This window comes from Gymnoscopelus braueri, assembly GCF_963280865.1.
Source record: "Gymnoscopelus braueri genome assembly, chromosome: 23".
In the NCBI taxonomy this organism is placed as follows: domain Eukaryota; kingdom Metazoa; phylum Chordata; class Actinopteri; order Myctophiformes; family Myctophidae; genus Gymnoscopelus; species Gymnoscopelus braueri.
The window spans coordinates 20,878,925-20,895,568 of record NC_137625.1 but is presented as its reverse complement, the minus strand read 5'-3'; the positions used below and the strand labels follow the sequence as shown (position 1 = coordinate 20,895,568).

The 16,644-nt window shown below is 42.3% G+C and overlaps 1 protein-coding gene across 1 annotated transcript in view; it reads left to right on the top strand.

The window, feature by feature from the left end:
• ppfia2 (PTPRF interacting protein alpha 2) overlaps positions 1-16,644 on the top strand; it is a gene marked incomplete at its 5' end in the record, with an annotated part of 192,302 nt that overhangs the window by 169,888 nt on the left and 5,770 nt on the right. The window contains 6 exons of the mRNA XM_080420769.1: positions 3,762-3,843; positions 5,251-5,451; positions 13,301-13,494; positions 13,830-13,927; positions 15,473-15,648; positions 16,139-16,207. Of these exons, the coding sequence (XP_080276895.1) occupies positions 3,762-3,843; positions 5,251-5,451; positions 13,301-13,494; positions 13,830-13,927; positions 15,473-15,648; positions 16,139-16,207 (820 nt within the window). The remainder of the gene's footprint in view (positions 1-3,761; positions 3,844-5,250; positions 5,452-13,300; positions 13,495-13,829; positions 13,928-15,472; positions 15,649-16,138; positions 16,208-16,644) is intronic.

Genomic DNA, 16,644 nt, shown 5'->3' with positions numbered 1-16,644 from the left:
TAATCACATTTTTCTTTTAGTCGTACGATAAATGCCTAATTACTCATTAACATTTGTGTACTTTTGTCTCCCGTCACTTTCTCTCTCTCTCTTACCCTATATCTCACTCTCACTCTCTCTCTCTCCTCTTCTACTTTTCCTCGCCTTATTTCCCCCTCTCATCCTCCTCTGACTCTAACAAAGCGGGTAAGTTGTGAGGATGTGTGATTGATCTCCTGGACATCTCCATTGTCCCCAGCTGTGCCCTGTATGTCATCTCTATGTCTCATTCATCCGTCCGTCCGTCCGTCTGTCCGTCCGTCCGTCCGTCCTCTCCCGCAAAACCGTGCCAAAACTGACGTCACTCTCTTATATTTCTATCTTTCTCTCCTTCATGGCTGTCGACGAACACCCACAGCCACCCCATTACTCGCTTTCTTCCTTTTTCATTTACCATTTGAAGACGTTTCTTCCCCTCTTTACAGTTGGATAGCAGCTGCATCCATGGCTGGACAGTCGGGGTCGCTTCTTATGCCTTGGAATGTCTTCCTCTCCTTCTGTGTGTCTGTATCTATTTGTGTGAAATAACCAGCTGTGATGTCTGGTTATGGGAATGTCAGATCTTTTAGTTTTGGCTTTCTTTATTATTTTTTTCTCCATATGATTTTTTTCATAACTGTTTCCTTATTTCCCTCCCCCAGCTATGTTCAGTGGGTGTGTGTCCTCCACCTGAACATAAAACATGATCTATCCCCATGTATAGATAAGACAGTGAATGTACACTGGAATACATCTCCCTCTCTGTCACCTGTAGGCTTCTGTACACCATGTATGCTGTGTTTAAGAGCCCTTTCACTGGACTGAGGCCTCCAGCGCTCATGGTGTTACATGCATTGCGCTGATCACTAAGCTGTTCTCTGTCAAGTTCTCTGACAACGTTAAACACACAGGCAATGGGGGGTACAGAGTCTGTCGGAATGTGTTTGCTGAATTGAATTCAAAATGTTTGTGTGTGTGTGTGTGAGTGTGTCTGGCTGGCTGTTTTTCATGCAAACAGTTGAGTTTCAAGGTTCTGTCTCAGGCAGTCGTTTTTACGCCTTTTCGTCAGTTTTCCGTCTCGCACCCAGTTGAGCACAGCACTGGTGTGGGTGGATTCAGCAAAATACAAATGGCTCTGTGCATGACGGAGTAAACAGGACATCATCTATACCCTGCTCCTTCTTGATATGGGGCATTTTACAGTACATACTGCTTTCAGACTGATGCTCACCAAAATTATTTAAATATCTAGCCATAGTCTTCTCATGTCACCCTCAGCACTTACTGAATGAAACCATTCCACCCAGAACAGAAACAAAGTGTTTGGCTGTAAGATACTGACTTCAGATACTACCAAAGATTCAGTAAGCTAGTTGGAAAGGCCAGTAGACTGACATGTGGTATTGCAGACAACTCTTATCTGCCCATAACCCAAGACCTTTCCAGATACAGTACATAAGCCATGTCATATCCTCTTATCTTCGTCAAATGGCGGTTGCTATATCAGGTGTTTCACATGTACATTGGTGGAAGCAAGACCTCTAGTTTGCACACATCACTCCTTGTGTAGTGTTTTGTGGACAAACCCAGAGGGACCACCCTGTCTTGCTTTGCTAACATTACTACATTACTGATGTAGTCAAAAATGTAGTCAAAAATCACTGCCTGTTAGTGAGAGAGAATGTGTGTGCGTAGTAGCACACTGTTGGTCGAGCAACCCAGCTTTATCCATTTTGCCTAGCATTCTTTATTTCTGTATGAGACCTCCATTTTGGATCCAGTGTGGACCCATAAGTATACAGCATCTCTACCTGTACTGCAGCCATTCCATTCCAGTGTAGTTGAATTCCAACGCAAGCACACCTGATTCTACTTAATGAGGTAGTGAGTAGGTGATCACCTGAACCTAATCTTATTTAACAAAGAAGTATAAAAATCACTGCTGTGGTCATCAATATCTTCTTGCAATAGGACCAAGTGGATGGTGAATACAGTAGTAGTAATACCTTAGTTAAAGAAGTCAGGGTTATTCCACCAAATATTCATTACTAAACTTAAATTAAAACGATAGTATTGCGTTAAACATTTTTAACACAATACTATTATTTTTATTTCGTAATTGTTTTGTTTTTGTTGTCAAAATGCTCTACACGTACACGAAAATATTTGTATTTGAGATTTGGGTGAAAATTGATAAATGATAATTTATAGAATAAAACATTTTCATTTCACAACACATAAATAGTAGTCTCTTGTTTTTTTACCCAGAGCTTTTCCAGAATGCATGTAGGAACTCATAATGTAATAACGGATCATAATGTAAAGGATTCTCAATCAGAAGTTTGACGTTTGAAATGTGCATGATTTGGTACCACAAGAAGGTTGGAGGCAAGGGGTACATGAAGGTGCAGGAGGAGAGAGGGAGCAGTTAATTTTTAATGGTTATCCTTTAAATCTATTTTTGCTCTTCATTCTCATCTGGGACATGGTTTTAATCACAGTCATGGTGTTAAAAAAACACTTTTTCAAGTTTGTTTGGGAATCAATTTCTTATTTCCCCATTTCAGGATCACGTGATCGCTATCCATCCATAACCACTATGTTCACCGTGTTCTGAACTCTTTCACCATTGGGTATTTGGTCTGTGTTATTGTGTGTCCTTCCACAAGGACTTCCCAGTCTTGAACTCTCGAGGAGAGGCATGCCATGCGTGTCTTACTGTATAGACCACCATGGCTCATACCTTCACCGGTCTCTTGTGTGTTCTTCAGTGAAAGATTCAAGCCTTGTACAAGCTAGAGAAATCACATTCTGTGGTTTTGTACTAAATATTTAACCTCGTGTTTTCATGCATTGTATAAAAGCTCATCATTGTCCTTTGGTTTTCTTTTGAACCAAGAAAGGTTGAACTGACATGTCACTGACATATCGGCTGTGCCACAGAGGCACTAGATATTTTTGTGACAACTAAATACTTAACTTTGTGTTTTCATGTATTTTGTGAAAAGTTCAACTTTGTGATTGTTTTGATCCAAGAACCTTTCTACTTACATGTCAGTGTGTTTTCATGCATTTTATGAAGAGGGAAATATTATCTGTCTTTGAACCAAGAACCTTTGAAACGGCATGCTGCTGATGTACAGTATCTTCTGTGCCACAGAGCCATGTTTGCATGCATTACATGAAAAGGAGATCCCTTACGTTTTGAAAGGTTTCCTATAATGGCAATAGCAATTGCAAAAGAAAACCGACATCTCTCATCTTTCGATCACCACTGTTATGAATAAAGCAGTGTATTTAGAGATGTAGAGTAGTTATACTATGCGGTTGTGTGTGTGTGTGTGTGTGTGTGTGTGTGTGTGTGTGTGTGTGTGTGTGTGTGTCAGGTAATATGCTAAGCGGGTTACAGTGGAGTGCAAGTTTGCCCATTTGCCTTGCAGCCTAGAGACGGATGATATGAAGCCTTTGCAAATGTCTTGGTGTACAGGCTGGACTGGGATAGATACATTCTGTATGAGCACTCATACAGTCTTCTACGGACACAGACACCCAAACCAACACCATGTTGCTGCAACATATTGTTGAAAATGAGTGTTTGAAGAGTGTGCGTGAGGAATCATTAGAATTCTAACGGATGCACAATATTCTATCAGAGTGGGCAAATGTGTTTGTACTGTACTGTATGTATCTCTCAGAACTCACAAGTGTGTGTTTTGATGCGGTGCCGTTGTCCCCTTCCTCAGGCACGAGCTGTTGGAAGATGCCAGAAGGAAGGGCTTACCTTTTGCACAGTGGGACGGCCCCACAGTTGTAGCCTGGCTGGAGGTAGGCAATCACTTTATAATTTTCAGATATTTTCACTCTATCAAATCTCAAATCGTGTCCTCAAATTCCTTGAAATGGAGTCAGGTGCAGTATAATCAAACGGAAAGGTTTTGCCCTAATTTTGATTGGTAATAAATACAGTTCTCTCACATTTTTCAGTGTAGCGCTTCACTTTCTGTACTGTGCCTCTATCAAATATAATTGCAAGTAACCAGGCACCAGATGATCTCATACAGTATTAAAAAGCATTATTTTATCACAGCTCACTGTCATCAAATTTTTGGCATAGCCAATTGATGTGATGGAAACTCCTAAAAATAGAGCCCAGGATGAAAAAACAATCCTTATTATTGTGGCTAATTCTCATCTCTAGTCCCCAGGCAGTAAACAAGGGTAAGAAAACTCAATAAAGTTGCAGAGCAGTAGAATAGACTATTGTAATTTCAAGGACCCTCTGTTTGATATGGAATATGCCACAGTCAGACCCCCAGTTGATATGATTTGTATTATCACTGGGACCCAAGACTACACTGTAAAAAAAATCCTCAGTGTTAATTTAACTCTGAGAGTGAACACATTTGGTTACATTCGTTCACGCTCAGAGCCACATACCCGTAAGGCTCCATTTGGTTCCTAACTATCAATCATTTAGCCGGGGACCCCCTTAACCTCTTCAAGGACCCCATGTTGAGAACCACTGGTGTATGATGATGCTTCCTTCCCTTTGACCTTAGTCATCATGATACCTTTGCCATCTTCCCTCATTTACATTCTAATTACTTGTAGATTTCCATGTAGAATGCAAACTAGTCATTCCAAACATGGTCAATAGCTGCTACACTACACCACGCTGGTGTAGTGTTCTCTTGTTTTAATTGGAGCATGGTGGCATTAATGAGGTCCTCTGTCACATTAGCAGGTGTTAATGCGTCATTATTCTGCCTTTGGCCCCTGCTGCCCTCTGTGTGTTAATCTGAATATTTTATTTGTATTTCCTATATTTTCACCTGTGAATGGGTGAATGTCATTATGGATAATGGATGTAGTCTGAGATCCGAGATGGTAGAGGGCTCCTATTTGATTTACATTATTCTTTGCAGCACCGTTGCACTTTTATTGTAATAATGCCTTGATTTTATGCACCACCCTAGTTCAATTATGACTAATTATAATAAGCGGAGTTGCATTAATGAATACTGATATGAACTATTAACACCTTCATTTAAAAAAATATTTGATCCTGGATTTGAAAGAAATCGAGGATAAAACATTTTCAGTATTTGTGCTGGTAGAAATAAAAGAAAAATCAGTCCTATAATACAAACATCACTGCCCCCTGCTGTTTGATTGCCTGCAAACATACACATTTAGTGTTACAAACTCTACCTACTAATCCCTGTGTTCCAGCTGTGGCTGGGGATGCCCGCCTGGTATGTGGCGGCGTGCCGCGCCAACGTGAAGAGCGGTGCCATCATGTCAGCGCTGTCCGACACAGAGATCCAGAGGGAGATTGGTATCAGCAACCCTCTCCACCGGCTCAAACTCCGCCTTGCCATCCAGGAAATGGTCTCCCTCACCAGCCCCTCAGCCCCGCCTACCACCCGAACCGTGAGTTGTCACATGTCTCTGGCACACACGCTGACATACAACACAGGGGTGTATTTTCAGGGGAGAGGAAGAGAGGGGGGGGGGGTAAACAAGGGCTCACTTAAAGGAGTAGTTCACCCCAAAATGACTTATTTTCTATCAATTGCACACCCCATGAAGCCTTGAATCCATGGATTTATTTGTGTTTTTGTCGCATTCCTAAGCTAATAATTTGATTCCTGTCTCCTACCGGCTAATGTATCCGGTAGGAGACACAAAGTAGATTCTTTGTGTCTCCTACCGGAAATACACCCCCGGGCATCAAATTATTGGCTTAGGAATGCGACAAAAACAAAAATAAATCCATGTATTCAAGGCTTCATGGGGTGTGCAATTGATAGAAATAAATCATTTTTTGGGTGAACTTTAAGCCCTATTTCAAAAATAGCAAAAAAAAAAGAGCCCATGTAAAAGTTGATTAATTTGTACACAAAGAAACTTAAATTTGAGCACTAGGGGGTGCAATGGCCATCCCCTGGGACCTCAAATGACGCTCCTGATTGGACACACAGAGCATGAACAAACTAAACGCAATTGTAGGTACAAGTATGTACATATCGTTGCTGTCAGGCAGAAACCTCTCATCTCCATATTTTTACTTTTTGTGTTTTTCTTTGTAAATTAACGTACTACCTACTTGATCATACTACAGCGTTACACAAAAGCATCAAAACTAGCAGATCCGCAAGCTTGAAACGTGGTGCGAAGCGACGCCTTTTGAGCTTGCAGATCCGGTCGCCATGCCATTTATTCTTTTGAAAAGTAACAGTTTTGGACATATGATGTTTCCATCCGACAGAGACGACAATGAGACGACATGCACATTCCTAATGCCTACATTCATTTATACGTCATACGGCAGTGTCCCACGCCGAAAACATCAGATCTACAAGCTCCATGCAACGCATCATTGTGAGCTTGTGTATCGGCCATTTTTGCCACAGGACACCATTGTATGACTAGATATAAATCAGGCTTTAACGCACACTTTAGAGCATGTGCTTCAAAGCAGTTACATCATACTGTACACACAGTACATACCCGAACGTGATCCTTTTGACAACATGGCAATTTTTTCCTCCGTCTTTGCAAGTTTTGTGTTTACACGTCGTAAGCTCTAATCTCTGTAAATAGTGAGTTAGTGGATATTACAGTGGGAGTTGTGGCGTAGTAGAGTGTGCGTGCTGGTTTGTTAAACACTGCAGTGGTGTGAAGTCATTCACCCCAGCAGCTATTTTACACTAGAGTTGGTTTCATAGCTCCCAGTTGTCATGGTAATTGCACATGGCCTCCGAGGAGGCTGCTGTTGGTTAATGATAGGAGTTGTCCGCACTATGGAGCATGCACTAGCATCCTGTACATACTGGGAAGGCACACAAACACACACCGCTTTTGACTCTGAGGAAGACGCGAAACGTCAGTCTCTCCTGCATATTAATAAAACATGCAGACCCAGTCGAGTGCTCCAGTATTTTACTTGGGTTTATGAACACACACACACACACACAAGTTCACATTTAATTCCATATGAAAAATAAACTCCAATATGAACCCAACCATTCATATTCAATGACGTTTTTCCCACACATTAAGAAAAAGCTAGTATACCTGCACTGGTCCCATGTCAGGTCAAAGTCCAACCCTCTGTCTCATTGTAAATCAGTATTAAGTTCCAACACCCTGCCCCGCCCTGCCCCGCCCTGCCCTCTGTCCTCAACCACTCTGCTCCATTATCACACCTTGCAGAACTGTCAAAAACAGGTATGTGACTATTGCAGCGATTCCCAACCGGGCCCTGAGTATTTGTGGGAAGTGGGCCCCCAAATAATTGGCAAAACAAAGATTTTATTGATAACATTTCCTTAAAACCTTGAACAATGAGTTTTCATGGTGATACCAATAAATAGGAACTTCAAGTGTAAGTCATGTTAGTTCCATCGATCCAAGCTGCAACACAATCGATTGAATAAACATGCTCAGAAAATGCACGGCTGTCGTGTTAAATGAACACGACAGCTGACAACGACAACGTGACAACATATAAAAATATACCAGCACTAGGGGTGTGCCGATATATCGTCCCGCGATATATCGCGATACGTTTTCATGACGATATGTATCGTTTTGGAAGAAAAAAAATATCGTTTTGAAAAAAAGTTTTTGTTTTTGTTTTTTTTACAATAATAATCAGGCATGCAAACAGCCCCGAGGTGAAAAGGGTGACAACATGTTGTTTTTTTTCGGGTCAGGTGTCACACTATTGCCCTATTTGGATTCAAAACGGCTATTGTAGCTGAAAAGCTACAAGTTTGCATGTCTGAATAATGCAAAAACTGAATTATTTGTTTGCATTTGCTTTTTTTCTCCCCCATATATTTTCATAATAAAAAAGTGCGTATCGTATCGAAGTTGTGAGCCCAGTATCGTTTCGTGAAATTAGTGTATCGGCACACCCCTAACCAGCACCAATTAACTTAATTGGTGCTGGATGGATACACCAAGCTGAAAATGGACATGGGAAATGGGTGAGGGGGGGATGGGGGTTCCATTCTGTCTGGCCATATCCCATAGAGTCTGTGGCAGAGACAGACGGTGACAGAGCAACGTCCCACTGCTAGCAGCACTGTGCCTTGAACAGAGATTAACCCATTCTATCCGGGAATGCATCCGTGTGTCATTTTAGATTTCTTTGGCTATTTAAAAATAGCAGATACTAGCTGTGCCGCGCTATGAGCTTGTAGATCTGCTATTTGTTTTTGAAAAATCGTGAACATTTAAGTGCAAACCTTTTGAATATACATTTTTTTAAAGCGAACATTTGTAACTCAAATCTTTGCTTCTGGGGGGTCCCAGAATGCCTCTGGGGGGGTCCCAGAATGCTTCTGGGGGGTCCCCAGAAGCAAAGGCCAAATACGGCCAAGTACTTATTTTTCCTAAAATTATATGTATTTCGCTGCGGACCCCCATCTCAAAATATGTTGTTCCAGGGACCCCCAGAAGCACAGATTGTTCGCTTTAAAACATATATATTTATTCAAGATTTGCCAAATTTTTTGTTTTTAAATAACAGATCTACAAGCTCGTAGCGCTGCATTCGGTACCGCGCTATGAGCTTGTATATCTGCTATTTTTTAATAGCCAAAGAAATCTAAAATGACACACAGATGCGTTCCCGGATTGAACGGATTAAACGGCCCACACTACACTGGTTACAACTGTGCCATGGACTGTTCTTATCTAGGTCATGACAGCCTGACCATCCGCTGTGACTACAGCTGAAATTGCTGCTAAAATTAGACATTAAAATGTCACGACAGAAGCCAGTAATACAGCCGGATAGTCCATATTGAATACTGTGGAGGATGGAGAGGGATTAGAGAATTGATGTGCCTGTTTGTATAAAGAATTACTAATTTACCGCACAGTCTTTACTTTTCTGCATGGCAAATGTACCGTTTTCTTTTTTGTTTCCCTTGTGTTTGTGTGACTTGTGCCACATCGTACCTGTATGCTAAGTTTGGGTGTCTTGTGCTGTGGTGTGTTTTGTGTTGTGTTTGTGTTCTCCTTGTGTGCCCTTTCACCCCCAGCGGGGAGGGGCCAGCTCATCATCTGACTGTGATGCTATAACACTATTGGCTTACAGTGGTGCTGCTCTTCTTCTTTAACACTGCTTGCCCCTCCCACTGGACCACTGCTACCAATCCTGTCGCTGCTCTCTCTCTTGGGCCCGCCCCCTCGTAGCCTTCAGGCAACGTATGGTTGACCCATGAGGAGATGGAGACCATGGCGGCCCCCTCCTCCAAAACGGTCAGTCCTCTTGTCCCCTCTACTCTCACTTTCTGTGTGTGTGTGTGTGTGTGTGTGTGTGTGTGTGTGTGTGTGTGTGTGTGTCTGTGTCTGTGTCTGTGTGCGTGTGTGTGTTTGAGCATAATTGAGGGAGTGTGTACATGTCCAACACTACAGTGCAGGGTAAGGTGAACAGTGTGGTGCATGCATCCATTAACTCACTGGTTCTCAGTAATTTTTAATTTCCCAGTTTGATATGCATTAGGCCACGGTCCAAGGACCCCCTTTTGATATGATTTTAAATTCTCAGTGGGGATGGGACCCCCTGGAAATCCCTCAAGCTCCCTGGACCCCCCACATTGAGAACCAGTGCATTAACCCATACCATGGTCTCTGAATGTCTTTGTCAACACTAATGAATTAGTAGAATGAATTTTGACAAATATACTGTTCAATGATGTGATACCAGGAAGCAGCAGCATAAACTCTTGACTCATTGATAGTGGCTCAGACAAAGTTTGAGGTGCTTAGTCTCATCTCTAGAGGTCAACGCCATCATCTGAGCTGCACATCCATACTTATCCCGGTCCATTTATACACTCTTTTTTTACACCTTTGCTGTGTATGATGGTGATGACAACAATTCACTGTTGCTCCCCATAAACTCTCACCTGGGCTATGGTAAAGATGGCACCATGGATAATGCCATTAGCACATGGTGGTTCCATGCAGTATGTGAGCACTTGTAGCTACTGTACGTTATAGACGGGAGTGTCATTCTTGATGACAGGAAAGACATTCATCATGTGAATTCACAATCCTTAAATTAGAACTGGAACCAGAGTGGAAAAGTACCCTACAACAGTAGCGTACACCTAACAACTATCACCCTTAAATCAAACCATTGTTCGGACCATGAGCTCAAAAGGAAGGTGCAATATTTGTACATTCAAATTGACTGCATTTCATAATGTCACAACTGTTGCTATTATCTCTAGAGCCATTATTTGAAGCTGTCACCGCTGTTTTATTAAACAGTAGATTTTATGGATATACAAGGTTATCTTCAATTTGGCTCCACTCTGAGCCTGTATACGAGTGGAAGTGTCAAGGGCTCGGGGACAACAAAGCTAACAACCAATTCTGTACCGTTGTCTGAGAGATGGTGAGCAGTGATTGGTTCTCGCTAAGCAGGAGCGTAGTGCTGTAGCAGCCAGTCTACAAACCAAATGCAATCTGTCAGACCACGCCAAGGTTGAGGCGATAACGCATTACTAACCCTGGAGAGCAATTCACATTCCAAATGGAAGAAAGCTTTCCTTCCATCAAATTGCATCCAACTCCCACAGGCTGTTCCAAAATGCCTCTATCCATATTAAAAGGCTTTAGTTTGGTTCTTAGAATTTCTCAGGGGGTTGCAAGAAGAAACTTTCTTTATTTTTCCATAAGACCTGTGATCTGGCATAGAAGTATGGGGATTGAATGCAGTTACGTTGCAGCTTGCGGTCCTGGGTTGTGAATATACTGTAAACCTTGTTATAGATCTGGGTCAGATCCATTGTTGCTGCACTATGTATGAAAATGTCTGTTATTTATCATACCTGTCAGGACAGTGCCCATATTACTGATAACAAAAGAAAGCCATACATCAGTTTTAAGATCTATATCAGGGTGAAGTGAGTCTGGAAGTGAAGATTCATTACTACAGTAGTTGGTAACCCAGAAGCATAATTGGTAATGCGATCTTAAATGCCCGACCAAAGCCATTTGTTTTTCAGTCTAAGCCTCTAAGATTTTGACCACAATCAGTCAGGGAGTGGCGGGAGCTGTCAAATGCAATACAGACTCTATAAACATAGTGGACACTTTGGAACATAACCACAGGCATTGATACAAGACACTCCAATTACAGTAGGACAAATTCTGGGAAAGCAAGGTTTTTGTTTCCCTGTTAGTCATTACCTCTCTCATGTATGTTCTTTCTTTGCCAACAGAAGTCAGATTCTGAGGAGGGAAGCTGGGCACAGGTAAGGCAATTTCCTGTACTGGATAGATCCTTTTCATAGCAGACATTTTTACAGGTAAACACAAATGGAGTCACTGTAATATAACATGTTTCTTAAGTGTTACTGTGTGCCAGCATGGACAGCTACTGTGCAGTTAACTTCATGTTTGCAATACAGACACACCTAAATGAAACACACCCACAACCTTAAACTTTGTTTAGCTGTCAAAATATCTCCTGTGAAAAGGGTCCATAGTTTGCGTATGAGATATTACATTTTATAACCGGAAATCACCATTTGTCCAATACACAAATGTTCATAGTTTTTCATGGCGTGGCTCTATAGGAGGCAGAGCCATCTAGAAGAGGGTCTGTCTTTGTCTGTCTGTGTGTCTGTGCTAATCTCCACCAATCTCTTTATATACTTTTATAATACTTTTTTTTAATATTTAACCCCAATGTATAATGCACGTAAGTCAATGGTGCTCTTATCTAGCCTGGCATTGGCCATCCTGATCACTTGGGGTCACAAAAGTTCCCTAAAGATCAGTTTAGACTTTGGCTCATACGCAACGAGTATGAGAAATCATTATTACCAGGCCAATCAGGGACAGTGTTCTAACTAGCTATTCCGGACCGTACCATAATGGAAAGCAGACCCTGATTGGTCCATGTAGTTGGTGACGTGAAATACAGGCTGCAGAGCTTGCAAAACAGTGCGGTAACAAGTGGTAACGTTGAAAGAATAAAAACAGCTATAAGTGTAGTTATTGCAGAAATAGACGCAGGGCCCCACTCTTGCTGATGCCTTACCCGCTGGCATTACCCGCTGCCCGTGAATTCCGCTCAAGGGAGCTGGCAGCCTGGCACTGTCCCTAAACGGTGTCTTGCGGCCGCTATAACCGCTAGTCGTTATGCCGACTCCGTTATTTGCGGCTGGAGGTGTGCCCGTGGGTGTGCTGTTGCGCTTTCCCTAAAATTGATATCTTGCCCACACACGTTTGGGAAAGAGCATAGTGGATTCTAAAACCACCCGCTATGCCAAATTCGTTTGGTAGAGCGTAGACCCAGATATATATATAGTAGCAAATGAAATCGCAGTAAAAAAGGTCAATGTGATCACTAGGTTGTGTAGTAGGAAGAGAAACTGCAGTGAGTGTTAACTGGTTGCAGCTGTGAGGACCCGAGGAAGCTGCAGGGGGAAATAGCTCTACTACGACATACAGCCAACTTTTCACATTTGTGGCAAGGTTTCAGGCCGATAAGAGCTAGCCCGGTATTGGCCTTCCTGATCACGCGGGTTCACAAAAGTTCCCCACAGATCAGTCTGGACTTCGGCCCATAGGCGATGAGTACTGTATATTGGGCGTGAGTACACTCCTTCAGCCAGGGTAACAAAACATCTGGTGCCACAGTCACAGTGCGCTTTCCAAATCCAGTTGGAAGAACAGCGAAAATGTCTCTTCCCCAGAGAAACTCCTTTTCTTGTTTATCCTCTTTTTTTTTATGTTTCTTCATACATTCAGAAATATGCCTTTTATGTAGCACTTGAAATTGACATAAAACCCTTTGTGTGATGTGCACATGCATGTTTTTGGGTTATCTTGTGACATGTTTAATAATTTTGTTAAACATGTCCACTGGACCACTAAAACAGTACTTTGGTCGCGGCATGGCTACTTTGAGCCGCTGGGGAAAGTTGGTCTTTGGTGGGCCAGTGACAGCCCACCACCATTAGTCTGCTAGCTGGGTTGTAATATTTGCCAGGTTGCCAGGTTGTCTACCAACCTACTGTAACTTGACTATTTAGTTGTTTTAATCTTTTTTCTTTATTTATCATTCCTACTCACCCTCTTGATCATCCATTGAAAATGAATAAAATATTAAACACAATTCTTGTGGTTGTGAGTATTTATTTGTCACATGTATAATGACCTACAATCAAAAGCAATGTATACATTCAACCCTCTTACCATATTGTATTAAGGTCTTTCCATTAACATTTTGCCAACTGTGCTCTGCCATGTATTTTGCCAGACTCTAGCTTATGGCGACATGAACCATGAGTGGATAGGGAACGAGTGGCTGCCCAGTCTTGGACTACCTCAGTATCGCAGCTACTTCATGGAGTGCCTGGTGGACGCCCGCATGCTGGACCACCTCACCAAGAAGGACCTGAGGGTGCACCTTAAAATGGTGGACAGCTTCCACAGGTAATAATGCCGCTCTACCTGTCTTGCTAGAGCATCAGCTGGATGTAAACTATAGGGGAAGCTGGTCAATTTGCATCAACATGATTTGAACATTGGTTTTAATTACATACTGGATTTTGATAATGATCTGTACAGTTGCTGTTCATGTTAGGGGGTGGGGGGCCAGTAAATGTAACTGTGTGTGTGTGTGTGTGTGTGTGTGTGTGTGTGTGTGTGTGTGTGTGTGTGTGTGTGTGTGTGTGTGTGTGTGTGTGTGTGTGTGTGTGTGTGTGTGTGTGTGTGTGTGTGTGTGTGTGTGTGTGTGTGTGTGTGTGTGTGTGTGTGTGTGTGTTCAGGACAAGTTTACAGTATGGAATCATGTGTCTGAAGAAGCTCAACTATGACAGGAAGGAGTTGGAGAGACGCAGAGAGCACAGTCAACATGATTTGAGGGGTATGTATGTGAGTATTTACCATGCGATGACCAACAGTTAAGGTTAAAAAGACATTTACAGTAATCCCCCACTCCCTCCATTTGGCTGTCATTTAGGGCAGTGGTTCTCAAACCTTTTCATGACAAGGACCCCCAAATTAATATGCATTTGGCCGCGAATCTGAAAAGATTTTGTGCGAGGGACCCCCATACAAGATTCATGTTGTATGTATATAGGGTTAAAGTGATTTAACTCATTCAGTGCCACATGACGTCTAAGACGTCATGGCCTCTGAGCGTCATGAAAAAAATTTTTCAGAACCCAAGATATGATGATTTGAAGATTTGCTGCTCCATTCACTTCTTGTTTAACTTCTTACTGAAAAAGGCTGTATCTCGGCTCCTAAGCACTTTTCTTTTACAATGAATTTTGGCTGTGGCACTCAGAACCAAACTGCCATAAATAAGAATGGCACTGAATGAGTTAACTGAGGCGCTCGGGTGGCGCAGTGCCAAAGCGCCTGCCCACCACCGTGGAGGTTGTGGGTTTGAATCCACGTGGTGCATCCGGCTTTGTCAGGCGTCTACACAAACACAATTGGCCCCGGGTTCAGGGGAGGTAAGCTGGACGATAATTGTCACTGCGCGCCGCTTAATCCTACGGGCTGGAGTGTTGGGTGGGAGGAGTAGGACGAAGGCTCTACGTCCTCCCGGTGGGGGCTCCTCACTGGCAGGTGAGTCGGTAGGATACAACAGCAGTGACAACACAGCAAGTGCAATCTGGGAACCCATCGTCACAAAAAAGGAAAAACAGCGCCCTCTGCTGTTTTTTTTCCCTTGAATTTGACTTTGGGGGGACCGCCCAATAGAATGTTGATAACCGGATGTTGGCCCGTTTGGTCCGCCCTCAGCCCTACTCTTCCGGTGGGGGCGCCTATGTTTTCATTCCCACTAACAACATTCTTCCCACGGAAAACTAACAACATTTCTCCCATGGAACATGGATCGTTTTGGTTATAAGCCCACTTATTTCTATAATAGAAGAACAAGTTAAAACGTTACTAACTTTCCGTGGTGTTGTCGGCTCCAAGGACGCCATTGTTGAATGAGTTTGGGTTTGTTTCCAGTGGGAACACATTAGAAAGCAAACGCACAGATGTAAATCCAGCCCACTACATTTTATTGGGTAAAGTGTGTTGGGAGGAATCAATTGGCACAACGACTAAATTGGGGAGAAAAGGGGGTAAAAAGCAACAAAAATAAAGTGATTAAATTGATGCTATATTAACTCATTTTGCTGGGGACCCACTGGAACCTCTTCAAGGACTCCTGGGGGTCCTCGGACCCCACTTTGAGAACCACTGATTTAGGAACAGCATGTATCACGGTCAGTATCATGGTCAGTATCACGGTCAGTATCACGGTCATTATCACGGTCAGTATTGTGCTCTTCTTGGACATCTAACTCAAATCTATCTCAGTTTCCTAGTTAATATCATGTCAGTATAACGGTCAGTATTGTGCTTTTCTTGGACATCTAACTCACATCGATGTCCTGCTGTGCAGATGTGCTGGTATGGAGTAATGAGCGGGTGATCCGTTGGATCCAGAGCATAGGTCTGAGGGACTATGCCAACATCCTGTTTGAGAGCGGCGTTCATGGAGCCCTGGTCGCCCTCGACGACAACTTTGATTACAGCAGCCTGGCATTGGTCCTCCAGATCCCAAACCAAAACACTCAGGTATATATAGAAACAGCCTCTCCCAGCATCCAGTCAACAAACAGAATGATTTGTCTGCTTGTCACTCTTGTAGCCTGTCCAGTGAAGTTTCAACTCTGTAATTTCTGTATCTCTCATCTATTGAAGAGAAAGCCACTGAGAGAAGCATTTCATGTTTCAGATGCTTGTCTGTAATTCCTCTGTTAAAATAACTATGCATATGAATTACTCAGTAGTGTTTCCTTTTCTTTCTAACAAATATTTAGTTTTTAAATAATTGTAATTCTGAAGAGATTTTCTGAAAGAAAAAGAAAATCTACAAGCTCACGTGTTGCGATTTCAAAATATATTTCTGTAAGTTTGCATCTCTGGGAGACACCAAATTTCTGTTTCGGGTCTCGAACTGAAAGTTTACGAACCCCTGCTGTAGTAAATCCAATTTATATAGTGCTTTTTTCCGAACTCAAAGTAACTTTACAAAAACCGATGTGTGTGTATATTTCCCCCCCAGGCACGTCAGATTATGGAGCGAGAGTACAACAACCTGCTGGCGCTGGGCACTGAGAGACGACTGGATGAGGTGAGAGCTGTTACATTCACCTGTCACCTGACTGTGATATGTGCAGATTCATTTAATTGTTGTGTTAAAATGTGTTAAATAGCTCTATATTCTCATTGTAATTGTTGCTATAGAGTGTTCAATAACTCCAGCTTTTTATTAAAAAGAAAAGACAATTTCAGGTTGGGATACCATATTCCAATCATGAGAGAGAACTCGTACAGGATATAGAATAAACAAGTTAAATTGGAAGTGATGAGAAAAGAAAAGAATTGGACGAAATTGGAACACTTTAAAATTGAAGCTGATAAATGGGATCCCTCTCCTGATTGGATGAAATCATGGTGCACTTGAACATTTATTTTCTGTTAACTAAAGAGCTGGAGAGACGAGGATCCCTTTACTGAACAAACACTATAGCAATGATTACTATCAGAATACAGAGCTTTAACTTAAAA